Raw genomic sequence first — 22,057 nt, 5'->3', positions numbered from 1 at the left:
AATAGATTTTTTTGGGAGGAGGGGTAGGAAAGTAGAGAAATGCACTGAAAAGTGTGGGATAAACAGATGATTAATGACAGACATACTGTGTACTGTAAACACCCCACAAGGAAATCAGGATGAATGCTCATTGTCGTATAACCTCCCCTCAAACAAACGGGAACAAATGCTCAATAAAGGCAAGACATAGTCTAACCCCCATGTAAGTTTTGCGCAAGCAAACCAGGTTGGGGCAGCATGCTGGAATCACACAATATCACCTTTATACATTACACCAGTGGGAAACTGCCAATGTAGAATTTATTAGCAAATCTAACACTGTAGAACTTGAGCTCAACAAATCCTGGGAGTGGGCAGCTTGCGACAGAAAGTAATTGTCCCTCTTTGTGTATTTATTTACATTACTGATCTCGCTAGGCCTATTCATCCCCAGTGGCTGCTAGCTGGGTGTGGCTGATGGGACCTTGTGTTTATTGGACTGCGTTCTTATTTATTCTCACAGTGGCCAATCAGACGCCTATGAGAAGCAACAGCACACACCTTATTTGTGCTCTCCTGAAACTGGCGTTCAGAAGGATATGCTGCCTTTGACAGTGGAGATAAGACACAGATACCAGGGCCAGTAGTTCTTGATAGCCCCATGGTCCATGAATTTGTCTTATGCTGACGGAAGCTATCATTTATTTACAGTGGTGCCCCGCAAGACGAACGCCTCGCAAGACGGAAAACCCGGTACACGAAAGGGTTTTCCGTTTTGGAGGCGCGTCGCAAAACGAATTTCCCTATGGGCTTCCTTCGCAAGACGAAAGCCCATAGGGAAATCTCCGGGACAGTGGGGAAGCGCACTTCCCCACTGTCCTTGGACCTCCTCCGAAGGCTGGCGGTGGGGCGGAAAGCCCTTCTCCCCGCGCCAGCCTTCGGAAGGCTCCTCCGAAGGCTGGCGGTGGGGAGAAAAGCCCTTCTCCCCGCGCCAGCCTTCGGAAGGCTCCTCCGAAGGCTGGCGGTGGGGAGAAAAGCCCTTCCTCCCGCGCCAGCCTTCGGATGGCTGTCCTGAAGACTTGCGGTGGGAGGAGGGTTTTCCTTCCCACCGCCAACATTCAGAATGCTGTTCTGAATGTTGGCGGTGGGGGGGGGAAACCCTCCTCCCACCGCAAGCCCCGGGAACAGAGGAGAAGCGCTGCGCCCCTTCCCCTCTGTTCCCGTACCTGTCCTGAAGGCTTGCGGTGGGGAGAAAAGCCCTTCTCCGCACCGCCAGCCTGGCAAGCGGTTTCCCTAGGAACGCATTAATTGATTTTCAATGCATTCCTATGGGAAACCGTGCTTCGCAAGATGAAAAACTCGCAAGAAGAAAAAACTTGCGGAACGAATTAATTTCGTCTTGCGAGGCACCACTGTATTACATCTGTACCCTGCCTTTCCTCAAGTATCTTGAGCCAATTTACATGGTTCTTCGTCATTCTATTCTTACAACAACCCATTGAGATTGATCAGGCTGACAGACAGTTACTGGCCCAAGATTGGGTATGTTTAGCCTGGCTAAGAGGAGACTGGGACGCGGGTGGCGCTGTGGGTTAAACCACAGAGCCTAGGACTTGCCAATCAAAAGGCTGGCGGTTTGAATCCCCGTGACTGGGTGAGCTCCCGTTGCTCGGTCCCTGCTCCTACCAACCTAGCAGTTCGAAAGGACGTCAAAGTGCAAGTAGATAAATAGGTACCGCTCTGGCGGGAAGGTAAACGGTGTTTCCGTGCGTTGCTCTGGTTTGCCAGAAGCAGCTCAGTCATGCTGGCCACGTGACCTGGAAGCTGTACGCCAGCTCCCTTGGCCAAAAAAGCGAGATGAGCGCTGCAACCCCAAAGTCGGTCACAACTGGACCTAATGGTCATGGGTCCCTTTACCCTTACCTTTAAGAGGAGACTGAGAGGAGATAGGATAGCCATATTCAAATATCTAAAGGGCTGCCACATGGAAGAGGGAACAAGCGTGTTTTATCCTGCTCCAGAGGGTAGGGTGGTTTCCAACTAAACATCAGGAAGAACTTTCTGTTGGTAAGAGCCGTTCGACAGTGGAACAGTCTCCCTCAGGAGGTTGTTAAGCAGAGGTTGGATGGCCACCTGTCATGGATGCTTTCGTTGAGATCCCTGCATTGCAGGGGATTGGACTAGATGACCCTTGGGGATTCTTCTGATTCTATAGTTCTATGATTCTATGATATTTTAGGCAGGAAAGGAGGGAAGAAATGTGTTGCTTTAACCTACCTGATTTGGGACAGAATATCCGTGAGGGCTCCTCCCTGGAGAAATTCCATCAGCACCCAGAGCTCATCACCAACCAGATAGCTTTTGTACATCTCCACCACATTGTCATGTTGGTAGTCTCTCATTATCACCACCTGAGAAAGATGCGGATAGACATGAAACTGAGGCTTGCATCCAGCGCAGTGCAAAGTAACTATCAGTGCAAGGATTTCTGTGTGCACAGTGGGACTTTCCATCAGATACAGTTTGCACAAAGCAAACTGGATCACCAAACGATGCAATCTCACAGCATCAAAAATACAGTGGTACCTCGCAAGACGAATGCCTCGCAAGACGAAAAACTCGCTAGACGAAAGGGTTTTGCGTTTTTTGAAATGTCTTGCGAGTTCTTGCGAGTTTGTTTCCTTTTTCTTAAAGCTGCTAAGCCGCTAAGCCGTTAATAGCCGCTAAGCTGCTAAGCGCCGCTAAGCCGCTAATAGCCGTGCTTCACAAGACGAAAAAACCGCAAGACGAAGAGACTCGCGGAACAGATTAATTTCGTCTTGCGAGGCACCACTGTAAGTTCCAAACATTTACCGTATTTTTCGCCCTATAAGGCGCACTGGCCCATAGGATGCACCTCGTTTTTTGGGGGGGGGAATGAATTTTTAAAAAATTATCCCCCCCCCCAGCCATGGGGCTGGGGTGGGGGAAGCCCGAGCTGCAGGCTGCCGCCCCAAGCCTTGCGCGCCCGGCGGGACCTCCCCCGGGCGTGCAAGGCTTGCGCACATCTGCCTGAAGCACGGGGCATCCTCCGGAGGACGCCCCGTGCTTCGGGCTGCAGGCTGCCGCCCCAAGCCTTGCGCACCTGGCGGGACCTCCCGCTGGGCTTGCAAGACTTGGGATAGCTTCCTGAAGCATGGAGAGCAAGAGGGGTCAGTGCGCACCGACTCCTCTCGCTCTCCAGGCTTCAGCGAAAGCCTGCATTCGCCCCATAGGGCGCACACACATTTCCCCTTCATTTTTGGAGGGGGAAAAGTGCATCCTGTGGGGTGAAAAATATGGTACATCCCAAACGTCACAGATCAATAGCCTGCCTGGAGTATTCACTGTCTTCATTCATCTCCCTACTCTATATTAACTACTGTCACCCTCTTTTGTAATCTGGCCAACATTCTCTTTGTCGACTGCCTTTAGAAATACTGGACTGGTTCCAGTTAGGCATGTTTTAGTCCCGTTGAAATCAATAGGGCAATTTAGTCATGCCTAACTCAAATCCCTTTGATTTCAGTGGACTAAAGCTCAGCTAACTTAAATCTGGATCCACCCCATTCAGTATTCCCTGCCATCCCATTCATCTCTTCCCTCATCTAGTCACCTCATTGAAAAGGAGCTCTCGTCGCTGCTGCTTCCGCAAGTCCATCATCTTCACTGCCACCTGCCGTCCAGAATGCTTCTCGCGTGCAATGCAGACGATACCTGTAGACCCCTCCCCAATCTTAACATAGTTTTCCAGCATCGTCCTGGGGTCGCCTTGGTCCACCACCATCCTCAAAGCAGCTTTGAACTGCTCGTGAGTTACGACAACCGGATCCTCACTGGATGGCTGGGCTTTCGAGTCCAAGGGAAGGTGGAGGTTGCTGGAGCTGGTTTGGGTGTGTCTGTTCCGGGGGGACCCCGCAGGCGACGGCCGGCCTGGAGGCAGGGCCGCTGCAGTCTCTGCAGTCAGGGATTTCTGAGGGGTCCCAGCTTCTGAAATCCGAGCGTACTCTGGCGCTGGCTGGTCCGAGGGAAGGGACTGGGATTTGGCAGCAGGGCTGTGCGGTGAACCCCAGTGCTGTGGCGGTCGGAAGAAAGGACTGGGCTGGAGGAGAGCAGGAGAAAATAGCATTATTAGGAGGGCTATCAAGTCACTTTTACAAAATCTGAGTCCATTTCTCAAATGAATTTCTGTTGAATCGTTAATTGCTTAAGGGTGCAATCTGAACCTGCTTTGCCCTGGGATGGAGGACATGGAAGGGGCCCCTGGTCCAGCCCTGCCGGGTTCCACTGGCCCCTACCTGTGGAGTGATGCAAAGCAGTGGCGTAGCGTGGGGGGTGCAGGGGGAGCCGGCCGCACCGGGCGCAACATCTGGGGGTTAGGGTTAGGGGACGCAAATCCACGGGTTAGGGGCGCAAATCCACGGGTTAGGGGGCACAAATTACTTGCCTTGCCCCGGGTGCTGACAACCCACGCTACGTCACTGATGCAAAACTCTTCATCCCACCTGCTGAATGGGCAGGCAAGCAGGAGTATCACTGGCAGGAGCCCCACGGCTGGTAGCCAGCAAAAAGCCATAAGTGGTGAGTTCTGAGGGCAAGGTGGGGCTGATCCCAAGCAAGCCCCCATGCCCAGTGCCTCAGGCCCAGTCACATCACAGCACTTTGCTTGTCTCTCCCTTCCCGCTGTGGCTGGCATGCACCGCACGACCAGGGGAGATCTGTGGCCTTGTGTGATGTCCACAGGGGAGCCAGGTTCTCCTGTTCCTCTACAATTTGAATAATCAAAAACTATACCCAGGGCTGTTTCAGGATGAACAACATGAAGTTTGTAATAGCGACAAACAAGCCCAAATGGTTCTTCGCTTACTGGTTGTGATTTCTTTGGTGCGATACAAATTGCAATCTCTTGTCTAGATGTAACACTAAGTCTGTTTCCTTTCCACGCTAGCAGGGATGAGTGAAAAGGCTCAGACAGGTGTATTCACAGGAAACGGTTAAGTATGGCTTACCATGACATGTGAATGAGGTCACTGATTTACAGTGACACACCACACCAAATGTACACATCTCTATCAGCAAAGTGCTGGTTATGCTTGGAAAGGGGAGATTTGTGTTTTCTGAGGCACCTTCTAACGTGCTGCAAACCTCTTGAAAAACTGGTTTGGTGATGACAGAAGTACAGCAAGGGGAAATGCTTGTTGTAGACATCCAGAGAAGGCTAAGAACATGCCCCCACCCCTTGAAAACAAGTTTTCTGTGTTATATGCAAGAACACTCACAATGCATTAAAAAAAACATAGTTGCTCAGTTTTATTTGTTAAAGCTAGTTGACTTTTCAAAACACGCACACTGGAAACTTAAACAATTTGGTTCCATGCAACAAAACATTTCACACTTCTAGTATCTGTATGACAACAAATCAATCAGTCATTAGCTCTTCCCCCCAAAAAGCAACCAACATTATCTGTTCTTCAAGGCAGCAACCAAACAAAAAAAAAGAACAACTCTAAGCATACTCTTAAAAATTAAGTGATAGACCTCTCTTTGCCTGAGATCTGCAAGAGCCAATGCTAGCCAGAGTATCTATCCCCACCCCCCATCCATAAAAAGTGAATAAATACTTTTGGCCACTTTGTAAACGGATCCAAGATTGATGGATGAAAAGTGCTCTGTTAAGAACCCAAGTGAAGATGCAGTGAGAGAGTCAAATAAAAGAAAATGTAATTACCCAAATTGGAACATTGGCCATAATACCAGCGTTCTCTTGGGAAAAATGCCCAGAGAGTTTCAATAAATATAAGTGATCCTCGTGTCACTGGCACAGCGACTTGCAGTAGTACAGCATTAATGCTTTTATTGCATTGGTTTTGGGTTATTTCAAAAGAAGTTAGATTTCTTTCCTGAAGAATACAAGAATCCCCCAGGACACTACTGAAGAGAACCAGCCGTACTTTATGAGAGAACACAACATAAGCCCAACCTAAGAGGAAAAGAGTTCTAGAAGATCAGCAGTTTGCTACAGCTTGGCTTGAAACACCTAAATTAATAGAGAGCTGCATGAGATGATCGTTGTTGCTATCATTTACATTTCAATCCCATCCCACTTCTTCTCCAAGTAGTTCAGGGTGGTGTAGATGGGCGATTACTTCGTTTTATAATCACAACCACCCTGTGAGGTAGGGCCAGCTGAGAAAAGATGGGTTTCATGGCTTGGTGAGGGAAGAGATTTGAATCAGTTGAAACCTCTCAGGATATGGACAGGTAAAGTGGCAGCCAAGACACAGACGCATCGGAAAGCAGCCCTTTGGTTAGCTGGGCTGGAGAAAGCAGTGTCTGTGGGGGATTAAAGAAGTACATCCACTGTGGGCCCAGACTGAGTCGCAAGCTTAGAATCATAGAATCATAGAGTTGGAAGAGACCACAAGGGCCATCGAGTCCAACCCCCTGCCAAGCAGGAAACACCATCAGAGCACTCCTGACATATGGTTGTCAAGCCTCTGCTTAAAGACCTCCAAAGTAGGAGACTCCACCACACTCCTTGGCAGCAAATTCCACTGTCGAACAGCTCTTACTGTCAGGAAGTTCTTCCTAATGTTTAGGTGGAATCTTCTTTCTTGTAGTTTGGATCCATTGCTCCGTGTCCGCTTCTCCGGAGCAGCAGAAAACAACCTTTCTCCCTCCTCTATGTGACATCCTTTTATATATTTGAACATGGCTATCATATCACCCCTTAACCTCCTCTTCTCCAGGCTAAACATGCCCAGCTCCCTTAGCCGTTCCTCATAAGGCATCGTTTCCAGGCCTTTGACCATTTTGGTTGCCCTCCTCTGGACACGTTCCAGCTTCTTTTTCTAGGTTCAAATGCTGTCCTTATTAAGTAGCTGAAAGTCAGTGGCCTTAACCTTAAGGAGGTGTGGCTTTGACAAACTAATACATAATATAATAGAGAGGAGAGGAAGTTTTCCTGTTTTCCCAGCACCTATACTCCACCTTGACTGTACATAGTGAACTATCTAAGATAAGCTTTTATTTTTTAACCTATTGACCTCTGTGGGTACACACACACAGGGAAATGCAAATTTATTTTGCTTAGTAACACATTGTGGGTTGGGGACACACACACACACACACACACACACACACAGTTACAAGTAACTGCCTGTTGAAAATTACTTCCCCGTCTTCTACCTGCACCACCCTTCCATTCCAGCTGAGACACGTTCCTGGAGGAAAGGTGTTTTCAAACCTCCAGCTTTGTTTTACAGACGTGTTTTATGTAACCTAGAGCACCCAAAAAAAGAGGTGCCATTGCTCACAGAGGCCTTCCTTCCTAATGATTAGACCAAATATCCATTCTCCATGTCAAGCTTTCTAAAAACACACACGCACAAGTAGCCATGTGCCTAGAAAAACAGAAATTTGTTCTGTTTATTTTAAATGTTTATAGGATGCACAAAGTTCTCTGAAGGCAGTGAGCAGCAGAATAAACATAAATACTCATTATCATATTACAGTGGTACCTCGGGTTACATACGCTTCAGGTTACATACACTTCAGGTTACAGACTCCGCTAACCCAGAAATAGTACCTCAGGTTAAGAAATTTGCTTCAGGATGAGAACAGAAATCGTGCTCCAGCGGCGTGGCAGCAGCAGGAGGCCCCATTAGCTAAAGTGGTGCTTCAGGTTAAGAACAGTTTCAGGTTAACAACGGACCTCCGGAACGAATTCAGTTCTTAACCCAAGGTACCACTGTATAAACTTTCTAATTTAAAAAATAAAATACAAAAAGTAAGCAGACATACTTTGAAATATAATCCAGGCAGTAGAAACAATTTGCTAGCATCATAGAATCACAGAATTGTATAGCTGGGTGGGTCCAATAAAAGTACATCAGTTAAAAGGTGCTCGAAAGAGAAAGGTTTTTTTAAGCATTTCTGAATGCCACGTTTGAAGGGGCCAACCATGCATTGCTTGGAAGGGAGTTCCACAGAATACAGCCCACCACTGAAATGACCTGTCCCTTCTGCTAGCACTCTAACAAGTGTTGGTTCCACAATCTGGAGGGTCCTCAGGCAAGACACCTCTGTGGTTCCCCCTCCCTCAGTGACTTGACCTCCTTACTGTCTAGGGATGGAGGAGAAAATAGATTCAGTTCATACTGAAAGATGAATCCACCTAATTCTTACTTTCTGAAACAATATGCGAACTGAAATACCTTTCAAAATCTATGCTTCTCCAAATTTTGCAATGCAGTTCTCCAGGCATGTCATGTGAACAAAAATATACATACCAGGGGGCATATAAATCTACATATTAGTGAAAATAATGTAATCCTATATAAAAATGAGTTATATTAGGTAAAACTGCTTTGCAGAAACATGCATATCAGGCAAAATTACATACAAATATGTCTATACAGTGGTACCTCAGGTTAAGTACTTAATTCGTTCCGGAGGTCCGTACTTATCCTGAAACTGTTCTTAACCTGAAGCACCACTTTAGCTAATGGGGCCTCCTGCTGCCACCGCACCGCTGGAGCACGATTTCTGTTCTTATCCTGAAGCAAAGTTCTTAACCTGAAGCACTATTTCTGGGTTAGCAGAGTCTGTAACCTGAAGCGTATGTAACCTGAAGCGTATGTAACCCAAGGTACCACTGTACAGTCAAACCTGGGTCTTGAACGGCTCCATTTTCTAAAGTTTCAGCTCCTGAACGCCGAAAACCCGGAAGTAAACACTCCAGTTTTTTAAACATTTTTCGGAATCTGAATGTCCAACACGGCTTCCACTTGAGTGCAAAAAGCTCTTGCAACCAATCGGAAGCCGCACCTTGGTTGTCGAACGTTTTGGAAGTCGAACGGTCTTCTGGAATGGATTACATTTGACAACCGAGGTTTGACTATCAGCAAAAATTAACTGATGATTAATTTTCATAAGGACTTTAAAGTAACACACAAACTGCTGTGGAAAGCTGAAAGTGCAAAAATGAGAAACTGAGAGAAACTGAAACTGACAGAGTCACCAATTCCTACTTGTGTGATCCATACCATTTTGCTTTTCCCCCTTTCACTGAAAGGAAAGACACAGAATGAGAAACCAGCAGAGGCCTCAAGGTACTCTGCAAACACCCCTTTAGGGGAAAGAGTGGTGATGCTGCAATCTTGAAGGGGTGAAGACTGAGAGAGCCAGACGGGAGCCATCTTATCTTGTACCCCTACCAGGCAAAAGGCCATTTTCTATTCTCTAGAAGAGCCAGCTAAGAGCAAACCAGGTCTCTGTTATATTTTGCAAGAACAGCAGTTGCATGCTTGTGGTTAGGGGAATTTTGCATGTACTAAGCTATTTCTGAGAAACGAGCCCCTGACTAACACAATAACAGGATGTTGCCCACCACGAAGACCGCAAGACCCCGGAGATGGGCTCTATTTAGAAACCACAGCCCATTCCCAGAAATGTGTGGGCTAGGGGCTCATTTACTGGAAATAGTGAAGAGGTCAAGCAGCTTATAAGCCAGCAGCGCCATCTAGTGATTAGTGCAAGCTTGAAACCGAACACGGCAGCCACCAATCTGATTGGTAGAGCTATGATGAATATGCAATAGATGGGGAGGGGTAAGGGGCTGAACTATGCTTAGCAAGAAAGGTATATAAGTAGACCACCCCCTTTGGAGGGTGGGCATTTTCTCATTTTACTGAAATGCACCCTTTTGCTTTTGTCCGGCAAAACCAAATAAAAACTTTTTCTTTAAGAAAGTTTGCTGCCTGATCTTTACATTCTTGGTCTGAAAACCGATGTCCCTTTCATTTGGTGCCGTGACTCGGATCCTAAGGACCTTAAGTCCTGACCAGGAGGCAGCTCCCTTGCCCTCTGGGCAGGGACGGCAGGGGGCCAACAGACCTCCTGCTTCCAAGGCGCCCACCGAACTGTTTCTTCGGAGGAGGACAGAAGGCGACTTGACCCTCTGCTGTCTGCATCCTGGAGGAGAGCAACGGATTAAAGAACCGAGGTTCCTAGGTCTCAGAATCAGCCGGCAGTGGGTGAGTAGATGACAACGGGTCCCGATAGGGTAACCTCCTTATTTAATAATTAAGGAGAAGGGGGGTCCTGATCACACCCCCAGTGTGTCTGGACAAAGGGGGAAGGAGTGTCCCCCTGGCATCCAATCACACTTAGGTATTCAGAAGAGGTAAAAGAGGGTTGGAATTGCTGGGTGGTTAGTTGGATTGTACAACGTCTGGCGAAAGAGGCACTCTTGTGCACGTATGTTACAGGGTGACTGTATGAATGAATGGGGCCGGGATTTAGTCATCCCTTGGCCGCGCGGAAGTAGGATTGTGCATTTCTCTGTCCGGGCGACCGCGACGAGTCACAATCTGCAGCAAAAGGTGTATGTTTGGAAAGAGTGACACCGTCCGGAAAAAGTCTGAATTGATTCTGTGAGTTTGTGAATTTTTGGTGTGGTGACGTTGTAAAGGGCCATACTAAATATGGGTGGGGGTGCATCGACCGGGAATGTTACTCCCCTTCAATGTATGTTGAACAACTTTAAAAAAGGCTTCAGCGGAGACTACGGTGTCACTATGACACCAGAACGCCTAAGAACTCTGTGTGAATTAGACTGGCCAACGCAAGGAACGCAATGGCCGTCCATCGGCAGTTTTGACCGGTCCCTGGTCGCCAGTTTATGGGGAAATATCATCAAGGACCAGGGGGGACATCCTGACCAGATCCCCTATATAGACAGTTGGCTGAGTGTGGTAGATAAAAACCCCCCCTGGTTGAAGAAATGCAGGGCTGAATATTGCAAAGTCATGGCCCTCAGGGCTGAAGTTAGGGGCACAAAGTCAGGAAAATGTCCCAAGAAACCCATTTACCAGGGACCCGAGGCTGAAGTCTTAGCCCCACCGCCGTATGTTCCACCGACCGTAGTGGCCCCCTTAGGAGAACAGGGACAAGCCCCTCAAGTCCCCAACGCTCCACCATTGCCGCCGCCCCAATATGTTCCAATAGGCGCTGAAGGGGGAAAACCTGCCCCAGGAGAAGACCAGACAGAACCCAGTGATCAGATCCTAGAAGAAATATATCCCCACCTTAAAACCCTGAGGGAAGACATGGCCAAAAGGAGAACCAACACCACCATGTACCGAGACGCTGAAAAAGCTTATCGCCATGGCCGAGCCAAAGCCTTGGGCTCATACATAAAACAATGTAGGGCCGCTGCAGAGGCGAAAGCAGCAGTAATGACCCCCCTTCGCGTGGTTTATGATAGCCCGCCTCCGGCGCCTGCAGCAGGAGCAGCCGACGGCGATAACCCGCCGCCACCGCCGCCCCAAAGAACATTTACCCTTCAATATGTTCCTTTTACCACAACTGATTTGTTTAACTGGAAGACCCACACCCCGCCATTCGCTGAAAAACCCCAGGCAATGTTGGACCTACTGTCCTCTATATTTGCAGCCCATGAGCCCACCTGGCCAGATTGCCAGCAATTACTGAATACCCTTTTTACCTCGGAGGAAAGGAGGAGAATCAATACCCAGGCTTTGGAATATTTGAGGGATCAACAGGTGGATGAACAGGAATGGCCAAATCGGTATCCCCTTGCGGACCCACATTGGGATCCAAATAATGCAGACAGCCGTACCACCCTAACCACCTACCGAGAAATCTAGGTCAAGTTAACATGGGCCGCATCCTGACTTGCTCACTACTTGCAATCTGCTCTCGCTGAGCAACCACAGTGTGTGTCATCCTCTTGCATTTATGAATATGTTCTGAGTCAGCCAGAACTCAACACACTTTCAGCTGAGCTTCCTCCTCTTGGCTGGCCCAGAACAAACGTGGTTAGTCAATAGCAGCAACCAGCTGACACTGCAGGAGTCGTGCACAACCAGCTTCCAAAGAATTCACAGCATTAAAGGCTGAATTGGTTTTTAATCCTGGATGTCTGGAAGCACCATTCAGAATCAGATTGAGGAAGGGAAAGCCAGGAGTCCCATTTTTAAAATTACAGACATTTCACACACACCCCATAAACACAAGTTCTACTCACGCACAACTGTGTATATGTGAAGTGCCGGAAAATAATGAAATAAATAGAATCATATCAGGAAGCGGTGCAAGACTGAAGAGTCCTTGTGGCTAGTGAGGAGACGCTCATGGAGTTCGAAAAAGACATCAGAGAGGGCAGAGGAAGCCCCAAAGAGGCTAGAGGTGAAAGGACTTTGTTTAGGCTGCTCAGCCTCCCCGACTAGCAGCTGATGTGCAACAACACAGGGAACTCTGTTTGGGATTTTGTTCTGGCATCCGTAAACTGAAAGTGATTACTGAAGAAATCCTGTAAATCATGAGCTACACTCAGGTTGATTTAATGCGGAGAAGAGATGGAACTAGAATTGTAACTAAGGCATTTAATTTCATAAAAGCCGTTTTGGTAAAAGTAAAAAAAGGCATTGGCACAGTGTTTGTGTGAGGTGGGAGACATCAGGAAGGCCAAGGATCTGTGTGGGGCCAAAGGAGAGGTTCATGCAGTCACAGGAATCCAGCCCCCAGCACAGGGGTTCTCAAGCTTTCTACCTTCAGGTGAGACCGTGGAAAATGACTGAGGCCCACCAGCCACAAAATGACAGTGCAGGGGCAAAGCCCATCAGAAAGTGGCAGATGGAGACAGCATTTGGCATATCCACCTATCAATGACTAGCATAATTTTCCATGGATATCAACTCAATTTTGATAAATTCTTTACCACAGCATTTTCCTTGCTGTGAGGAGTTCCATAGCTCAACTTTCCTCAAGCTACGACAGATGTTGGCTCTGGAGGTATTGTGACTCAGCCTCTTCAATTTAGACAGAATTTGCTGATCCAAAGAAGGCTTTTTCTTTTATATTTTCCCCTTCCCACTCCTACTTGCCTCTCAAAGTATTTTTACCCATCTCTTGTAGTTTCTTATCTCATTCTCCTTTCACACTCAACTTGTGCCTTACTTTCAGCACATGCACCCCTGCCTGTCAGGCAGTGGCATAGCGTGGGTTGTCAGCACCCGGGGCAAGGCAAGTAATTTGCGCCCCCTAACCTGTGGATTTGCGCCCCCTAACCCGTGGATTTGCGCCCCCTAACCCTAACCCCCAGATGTTGCGCCCGGTGCAGCCGGCCCCACCTGCACCCCCCACGCTACGCCACTGCTGTCAGGTTTTTTTTCATCCCTCCCTCCAGTCCTTCTACATTCACTTCTTCCTCCTGTAACAACTTTCCTCTCTTGTTCCTTTCCTTTGTATTCCCAGCTTGTTTGCTAAATAAATAAATAAATAAATAAATATTATAATAAAAAATATGACTGGGTTGCTTGGGGCAGAGCAGGCCAGGAAGGAGGCAGACAATGACACAAGCTCACTGGTGGGTCCCAGCCCACTGCTTAAGAACCACTGATCTACCATTTTATTTTCTTAAACAAATGCAACCTTGAGAGCTTAAGTGAATGAATGGCCATTCGAGGGCAGGGCAGCTGCATTCACCTTATTTCCAACAGGTATTTTCTCACTCAAAATTCAGCCCCAATTATGATTTTCTCCCCATGAGAAGAATAATAGGTAGTCTCAGATTCAGGAACATCTGGGTCTTTAGTACACAAAGATCAAATTTCATTGCACTTCCGTATCGTCATGAGGCCTAGAAACATACTTTTGAAGAAAAGTAGAGGGTCCAAGGACTAGTTGCATAGTGATCCAGAGTAATGGATTGTCCAAGACCTGATACTATTCTGCAGCAGGGTCCCTGTCTCCAGAGTCCTACAGCCACCCAATGCGCATGAAAGGGGAGCTTTGTAGTCACTTCATGCTCCAAAGCTAAGCATCTAGGAACACTGAAAGCATACAGTGCTCCAGCTTCAAAAGAATGGTGTGCAAGTTCTGCTCCATACAATAGAACTTCACAGAAAACACAACTTAAGTCCGTCCCAAAGAGGATGTTGGAGCTCCAAATCATTTGCCCACGTATGTGCACAGAAAATAGTAGATCTGGCTAAAAGGCAAAACATGGAGATCTGCACTGATTGGGGCAATGCATCCTTAATTATGGCTATGATGTAATTATAAGATTATTGTTTAATCCAAGAAAGCTGTATGATCTTAGAACGGCGCATGGGTGTGACCACCATGAATTCGCCACTACACTACTGCCAAGAACAATGACATTGACAAGCAGATTATGGTGATTGCAGACATAGATTGGCTTGTTTGTCTTGGCTCCCTTGACAGCTGTACTGTGGGCAACAAGAGGAAATACAGTTTGCCAAAGAATATACCAGCATATATTGCGCATGCTCTGTGGGTTGTGTCATTGGTGTAACATCAGTGCAAATTTAGGCCAATAGCTGCTCCATAATGCAAGCATAAGCCCTGGCCTGACATTAACTTTAAACTATTAGAAGCCATATTGACCTTCAGAACTGTACTTGAAAGGCACCAACCTCTCTGGCACAAAATAAACATACCTTTATCTGTGTTTGGCTGTTTCCGATCTTGTTTGAGGCGCTGGACGAGGGGAACACGCTTCTCAAGAGCCTCCTCTTCAAGCTGTTGTCTCTCGATTTGGAGTCAGGACTGCCTTCCCCGGGCGGCCTCGAATTAGCTTGGCTCCCCTGGCTAGGCTGAGCGTAGTGCTCTTCGGAGCTCCATGCCCTTCCACCATCTTCACTGTTTGCCTCAGGAACCGGGATGTATTGCTGGCGCTGAAAACCTGAGGAGAGTGGGATAAAGCGGCTGTTTGCGCCCTGGAATTCTGAAGGGCCAAGAGACTGCGCTTTCATCACGAGGCCATTGGAGTGAGCCTGTCCGTCCAATGCAGGTTTATAATCTGGCCATAAAGTCTGCCGCCTCGAGGACTTGCTCCCACCATTGCAGTTGAGGTAGTTTCCATATTTGTCTGCCCAGTCTGGTTCCGCACACTGTAGGTACATGTCAGTGGGTCCATCTTCTCCCAGAAGCCCCAGCGACTGGGCTCTTCTCCTGCTCGTGGGACTTTTCCCCCTCAGGGTATTTGAACTGATGAGGGAAAGCTTCTGGATGTCATTGAGTATCCCAGAGATATATCCTTCCACTTCAAATGTACTGGCTCTTACAACCGTCTACCACAAAACAAACAAAAGCTATGTTAACGTTCTGTGGTCACCTGTTCAGGCATTCTCAGAAGATTCATTCAGAAGATTCTCAGGCATTTTGAGTGTGTAACTTGAACCTACCTCTCACTGGAATTAGAGATTTATGGGATGAAGCACATTCTGCTTTACATGCATACATACGGTACATATGCTGTGAAGTGCCTTGAGATCTACAGATGAAGGGTGGTATACAAATTTAATAAAGATTACATACAAAATTTTATTTGTATGCCACTTTTCCACAGTTCAAACCATGCTCAAGGCACTTTACAACATAGAAATATACATAACTACAACATGACTAAAGTAGTCATAAATAAATAAAACATTTAAAATACACAAGCAAACTGAACAATTGCCACATAAATCACAAGATCTAAAATAAAGATATAAAAATTCGAGAGCAACAACTCCCCCCCCAACAAAAACCCCAAACAACCCCCCAGCCCAAGTCTCTGTTCAGCACCCTAGTTTTTGTAGCTGGAGTCCGTCAGGGCCTTGCCCTCCCACGTAGGTGGAAAGCGCCTGCAAGACTGGGAGCAGGTCTTCCAGGGCCCCCATCGAGATGGTCATCTACTGTGTGATGCTGTACTTGAATTGGAAAAGGGCTTGGCGCTACCTACAAACAGACTTAACATGGCAAGGTGCTGAGAAATATACCTCATGCAAAGCCACCGCCCCCCACGCCTCAGATAGACAGTACATTTGTGTTTTCTGCTATTTGTTTTTAATTGCTATTTGTTCTAAAAACTGGAGCCATGCTCAGTCATTGACAAACACACAACAATAGTTGCATTAATGGAAGGGGGGAGGAGATGCACCCATTCAGCTCCTACCATCGCACCCTGCAGTAGCTCCAACCAAAGTCTTGCTCGTGCATTAAAGACATATCTCTAGCAGTGCAGAGAGCCTTTAGGAGATTTTGGAATAGGCGCGAGGTGAATGCAGCCCTCCCCACTCTGGCCACTAGCTCACATTTTTGACAACAATGGAATAGGGGTAATATCTGAGGCTCAGTTCAAGCAATCATAGGGCTGAGGGAGTTGGGCTTGTTTCAGTCTGTGCAGACAATATGAGAAGGGAAGAGTTTGGAGTTAAGCCACAGTAAATGCACACATGATGAACCAGCTATTTGGATACAATCCACAGTCTTGTTCTAGCTGTCTGCTACCCCTTACTGAGTGATGTATCAAAATGCTGTGGGGGAAATCATCTGCAATACTAAATCTATAATAATGATAGCTTTATGTTCTCACCGACCAACTCGCCCACAGTAAGAAACTGGCTCCATTCTGAGACAAATCATATTGTGACCATGTGCAAATAATGTAGATTCTGGAACGTAATACAGTGGTACCTCGGGTTAAGTACTTAATTCGTTCCGGAGGTTCGTTCTTAACCTGAAACTGTTCTTAACCTGAAGCACCACTTTGGCTAATGGGGCCGCCTGCTGCCACCACGCCGCCGGAGCACGATTTCTGTTCTCATACTGAAGCAAAGTTCTTAACCCGAGGTAATATTTCTGGGTTAGCGGAGTCTGTAACCTGAAACGTATGTAACCTGAAGCGTATGTAACCCAAGGTACCACTGTATAGCACACACGTCTCTCCATCCCAGACACCTGCCCCTCCCACACCTTATCTACCTTGCAGCTTAGCCAACTCATTTACTTAGGAAGTAAGAAGCTTAAGAATCTATTAACTAACACCATCTATTTCACCACAGGGAGGCCCGATACAATACCCATGCCTTCTCCTGGCACCATTCCCAATCCGTATGGGGGGGAAACTTCCCCTGGAGTGAGAAGAGAATTTCTTCCCTTTGCTAACATCTCTGCAGTGCCTTCATAAAACACAGGCTGAATTACCGTAACTGCAGCAGTCAAAACAGTAGCTTCTCCTGACTACTGACTCCCTTACTCATGTAAACATGCAGTTCACTGTAATAGATATAAATATGGTAGAGGACTACCAGAGAGCATTCACATATGCATATGTGCTACTCCATAATCGGTCAGGAAGGCCTGATCCATCCATCCGGGTTTAAGCCAATCCTATGACCCAACCATAACTATCTCTTTCCTCTCTCTTTACCTATTCTGGCCGGTGGTAGCGAATCTAAAATAGGCAGAGAAAAGCTCGAACAAATATGCTGCTCTATCAGGAACATGGGGATCTGCACTAGGACTAGGATGTTCCTTCTCTCCACTTCTGCCATGGAAATGCATCCATCTACTTGTGCAGGCACGCATATGTGCTCTTTTGCTTTTTGTCAACAGTCTGACTTGCTCTGTCAGCCACCCAGCTGGCTCAGGAGACGGGCTCTGACAGATGGGTTGGGCTTCTTGCTCTGTATGTGGTGATAATTTAATAAAAAAAGAGTTGCGGGGGGTGGGGAGGAAATGGCTGAAACAAACACTCAGGTCAAGGCGCCCACTTAACAGGGGTTGCTTGGCCTCTTCAGTCTCTCTCAAACAATCTCCCATATTCATAATTTCTGGATTACTGCAACAGAACGGGCTTCGAGACAGTTTGCTTCACACATGCTTTCCCAAGATGGAATGAGATTATATCTAGGCAGTTAAAGAAAAATAAAGGACAACATCAATTCTGAAGTGAGATTAAGAATGCCCAGACGGGAAAGAGAAAAGGGCTCCTATACCATTGAAAGTTGTTGCTAATGTATTAATCACACAAAAAAACTGTTTTAAAAAGCCAACATCTAAAACCATATAAAATAGACACCCATGGCAAACATCCAGCTGGGAAAGCCTGTTGCAGCAAAAATGTCTTCAATTGTTTCCAGAATGTGTGGATAGTGGGTGCCTGTTCTATCTCAACAAGAAGAGTGTTCCACAGAAAAGGGACAGTCGCTAAATAGACAATTGAGTCCAGCTTCCCATTCTCACAGTAGCTGAACAGTTGCCTGTGGGAAACCAGCAAGCAGGATCTGACCAGCAAGAGCCCTCTCCCCTACTGTAGTGTCTAGCAACTGGCATTCAGAAGCATTGCCAGTATGATGTAGTGGTTAAGAGCGGTAGTCTCGTAATCTGGGGAACCGGGTTCGCGTCTCCGCTCCTCCACCTGCAGCTGCTGGGTGAGCTTGGGCCAGTCACACTTCTTTGAAGTCTCTCAGCCCCACTCACCTCACAGAGTGTTTGTTGTGGGGGAGGAAGGGAAAGGAGAATGTTAGCCACTTTGAGACTCCTTAAAGGGAGTGAAAGGCGGGATATCAAATCCAAACTCCTCCTCTTCTTCTTCTTGCTGCCTCCAGCTGTGATGGCAGAGCAAAGCCATCATGCATAGGAGTCACTGGCAGCCCTCTCCTCCATGAATTGGTCTAATTCTTTTAAAAAGCCATCCAAGTTGGTGGCCATCACCTCCTCTTGTGGGAGCCAGTTCCATAGTTCAACTATGCATTGCATGAAAAATTACTTTCCTTTATCTGTCCTGAATCTTCTGACACTCAGCTTCATTAGGTGTCCATGAATTGAGTATAAGAGAAAAAGGAAGAACTTCTCTAGCCACTTACTCCATGCCATGCATAATTTTATAAACTTCTATCATGTCACCTCTTATTTGCCTTATCTCTGAACTATAAAATCCCACACCTTGCAACCATTCTTTATAAGGGAGTTGCTGCATCCCCTCCATATCTGACAAGCTGAAATGTAAAGGAGGGAATATTTAATTCAGATTCCAGATGATTGGGGAGAGTTCAGATATTTCATCCTCACCTTCATAGGCTGAAGCTGCACCCGGGTGATCCTTGAAGGGTCTACGACGGGTTTGGGCCGCCTCAGAGTGTCCAAGATATTCTGCCATTGCAGAGGCAGGCCAATAAATTTCCCCTCTTTTGGATCAAACGAGGTGTGCACACGGTGCTCAAAGTTCTGTGGAGCAGAGATCTCGGGGCGTTTCTTCTTTTTCTTGCGGAACATCGTGCCTGGATGAGAAAGATAAAATAAGCTGATTTATTTATTTTTGGACCACAATACAAGAAGCTAGTCGCACGTTCCAACTGTAAGGCTCAGCTGGAGACCCACATTCCCCATGCAGAGCTTTCTCTCTGTTCAGATTTCAGTTGCCTGCACAGCTCTTCAACTTCACAAGGAGCTCTCCTGAGCCTGCTCACTACCACAGTTGGGATATTTTTGCTCTGAATTTGGGTCAGAGGCAGAGCATGAATTCAGTAGGAATAATGTCTACTGTAGCAGCCACAGACTTTTCTGGCAATATTTGCATTATGCATCACACTTCAGTGTCACGCTTACTAACGTGATCGCATTCCATATTGTTCATCACAGTCGTCACAGCTAATACCATAGCTCCAAGCAAAAATATGTACCACATATTCTGAATGTATTCTTTGCCATCCTGCCCTATTTTCTGGGGTCAGCGCAGTCCATAATAGCTGGATGGTTATAATACTGCACTACTGTGACATGCTGACTTCAGAGGGAAGTTCATTTTGTCTGCAAACTGCATCACAGTGCCCACAAAAGAGCCTAGATTTAATTAATGAACAGGTTTAAAAATGGACAAGATTCAAATGTTGCTCATGAAAGATGTAGAGCAGCCATTCCTTCTCTGAAGACAGTTGGGAACCCAAAACACAAGCATCTAAATGGTAAAGACAAAGGGGGTGATGATTAAAGGTAACCTGATTTTCACATAACACTAATTATTGTTGTTGTTGTTGTTGTTGTTGTTGTTGTTGTTATTTATACCCCATCCTCCCCGGCCAAAACCAGGCTCAGAGTGGCTAACAAACATCAAATGTATAACACATTAACATAAAATCAGGCAATCAATTAAGATACATCCTAAAATCAGATCAGGATCAGAATAAAACCCAATCAGATGGCAAGCCGAAGATTAGGGCTGGGAACATTAAATGCTCACCAGGCCCAACTGTTTGTGCTGAACTTATATGGGCCTGTGAGAAAAACTGGGAGGCCACTTTCATGCAAGTTCTTATGAAAGGAGAGAGGGAGTCAGACTGAACCCTGGCCAAAGACCTGGCGGAACAGCTCCATCTTGCACTAAACCATGGTTTAGTGTGAACACACAGGTTCCTGCAGAGGAGATCACAGCAGCTGAGTTCCTCCCCCAAATCTGCAGCTGCCATGCTGCCCAAGGTAAGCCATGGTTTGGCTTAGTGTGACATCCAAACTTGGGTTTCTGGCTTTCTCTTGCTCCAGTTGCAGTGGCAGACCGTGGGTTCTAAAATTTCAGCAGCACCCTGTGTGACACCAACATTCAGGTACACACACCTGCCTCCCGTGCTCCATTCTCCCAGTGTGACCGAACCAACCATGCTACCCTAAATCTGCTTCTGCCAGGTGTAACCAAGGTAGTCCACAAGCTGTACCATGGTGGTTTACAGGGGGGGAAGCACAGGAACCAAAATCTCTCTAGAAATCCACACATTTACACTTAGCCAAACCATATAACCACTCAGTCACATGCAAACCGGGCCTTTGCCTTAAAAGGAAAACTGCTGAACTAGCAAACAGTGTGTGAGATGAGCTGGCCACTCTGATCAGCAAACTGGTTGATAAATTCTAGCTCATCTATGTACCTGTCCAATGTATATCAAACCTACACAATGACACACACCTGCACAGGTTTGCATTCATCTAGATTTCAGAGTGTCCAGACACAGTGCTAGCACTACTGGGTTATGCTACTTTACATTGTCCCCCTGTACATTGTAGTACCATACTGCACACATACTGTACACATAGATATACACACAAGAACATATGCTCTGTTCTTCTGTTGAAAAACGGCTCCCAACTGCCTTGAGACCTCCGGGTATAAGGCGGTATATAAGTCAATAAAATAAAATAACAACAATTTACAAAGATCAGTAATAAGACAGTCTCTGTCCTCAGGTTTGCAATCTAAAAGATACAACATAAAAGGAAGATGGAGGGAGGAGGATATAAGCAAACGTAGGTACCAATTCTTAGTTATTAATTCTTCTAATGACCAGTTGGAATGGTCAAGCAGAGGGCAGTTCATAACACTTTTGGCTTCTTCCTTTCTGCTATAGGTCACTCATGCTTCCACTTCTCCAAAGTTCCCCAGAGATTCCTGTCTATTCTTTAGCTCTCTGCAAAATACAAACAAAAATGGCGTGATGTCCCAGGCGTTCCCTAAAAGGCCCTGGCTCCTACCTGACTACCAAGTCTAGACTTCCCCTTAAGTCCCCCCCCCAAAAAAAAAATACACAGCTGCCTCCACCTATAAAGCTCTACTTTTATTCATGATTACATTCATACCTCATTTTTTCTCCCAGGAGCTCAGTGACATAAATACTTCTCTTTCTCTCTATTTTATCCGCACAATCACCCTCTGAGGCAGGTTAGGCCGAGAGATAGTGACAGACCCAAAGTTATCCTATGGGCTTCATGCATGAGTCAGGATTTTAACTCTGGTCTCCCGGGTCCAGTACTCTAACTGCTACACCGCAACAAAATAAAAAAATTCCTTCCAGTAGCACCTTAGAGACCAACTAAGTTGGTATGAGCTTTTGTGTGGATGCACACTTCTTCAGATACACCACAGGAAGATTATTCTTTTATACAATTCACTATATAAGCCAAAGGCATTGCATGGGGTGAGATATGCTACCCTATATTCCCCCAAACCAAAAGACATTCAGAAATGTAAAGCAATTAAACATATTTATTTATAGAAAATAACACCCAGAAGAAGAAGTACAAAACAAGGAACAATGGTTCTGTTTAGCCTAGCACACTGACTCCCCCCTGGAAAAGCTACTCTGACTACCAGCCTTTGAAGCAGTCCTCTCTCTCTTTTTCTGTTCCCACTCAACAGCTTCTCTCTCTCTCTCTCTCTCTCTCTCTCTCTCTCTCTCTCTCTCTCTGCCCAACT

General features: G+C 46.6%; 1 protein-coding gene across 10 annotated transcripts in view; it reads right to left on the bottom strand.

Annotated features, from left to right (window-relative positions):
* The window catches only part of LOC309541799 (serine/threonine-protein kinase PAK 6-like), a 49,886-nt gene that overhangs the window by 6,469 nt on the left and 21,360 nt on the right, over window positions 1-22,057 (bottom strand). For 6 of the 10 annotated variants that reach the window (XM_082239946.1, XM_082239945.1, XM_082239951.1 and 3 more), the window contains 4 exons: window positions 18,889-19,097; window positions 14,487-15,119; window positions 3,614-4,099; window positions 2,257-2,390 (listed from right to left, as the gene is read on the bottom strand). In XM_082239946.1, the coding sequence (XP_082096072.1) occupies window positions 2,257-2,390; window positions 3,614-4,099; window positions 14,487-15,119; window positions 18,889-19,092 (1,457 nt within the window). In that variant the 5' untranslated portion in view covers window positions 19,093-19,097. Of the gene's footprint in view, window positions 1-2,256; window positions 2,391-3,613; window positions 4,100-14,486; window positions 15,120-18,888; window positions 19,098-21,119; window positions 21,273-21,952; window positions 22,050-22,057 lie in introns of those variants that run through there. The other 4 variants (XM_082239950.1, XM_082239949.1, XM_082239947.1 and 1 more) reach the window with 3 other exon arrangements.

Source organism: Podarcis vaucheri, assembly GCF_965113315.1.
Source record: "Podarcis vaucheri genome assembly, chromosome: 1".
In the NCBI taxonomy this organism is placed as follows: Eukaryota; Metazoa; Chordata; class Lepidosauria; order Squamata; family Lacertidae; genus Podarcis; species Podarcis vaucheri.
The sequence above is the reverse complement of the archived record's forward strand: the minus strand, read 5'-3'. Positions and strand labels throughout refer to the sequence as shown.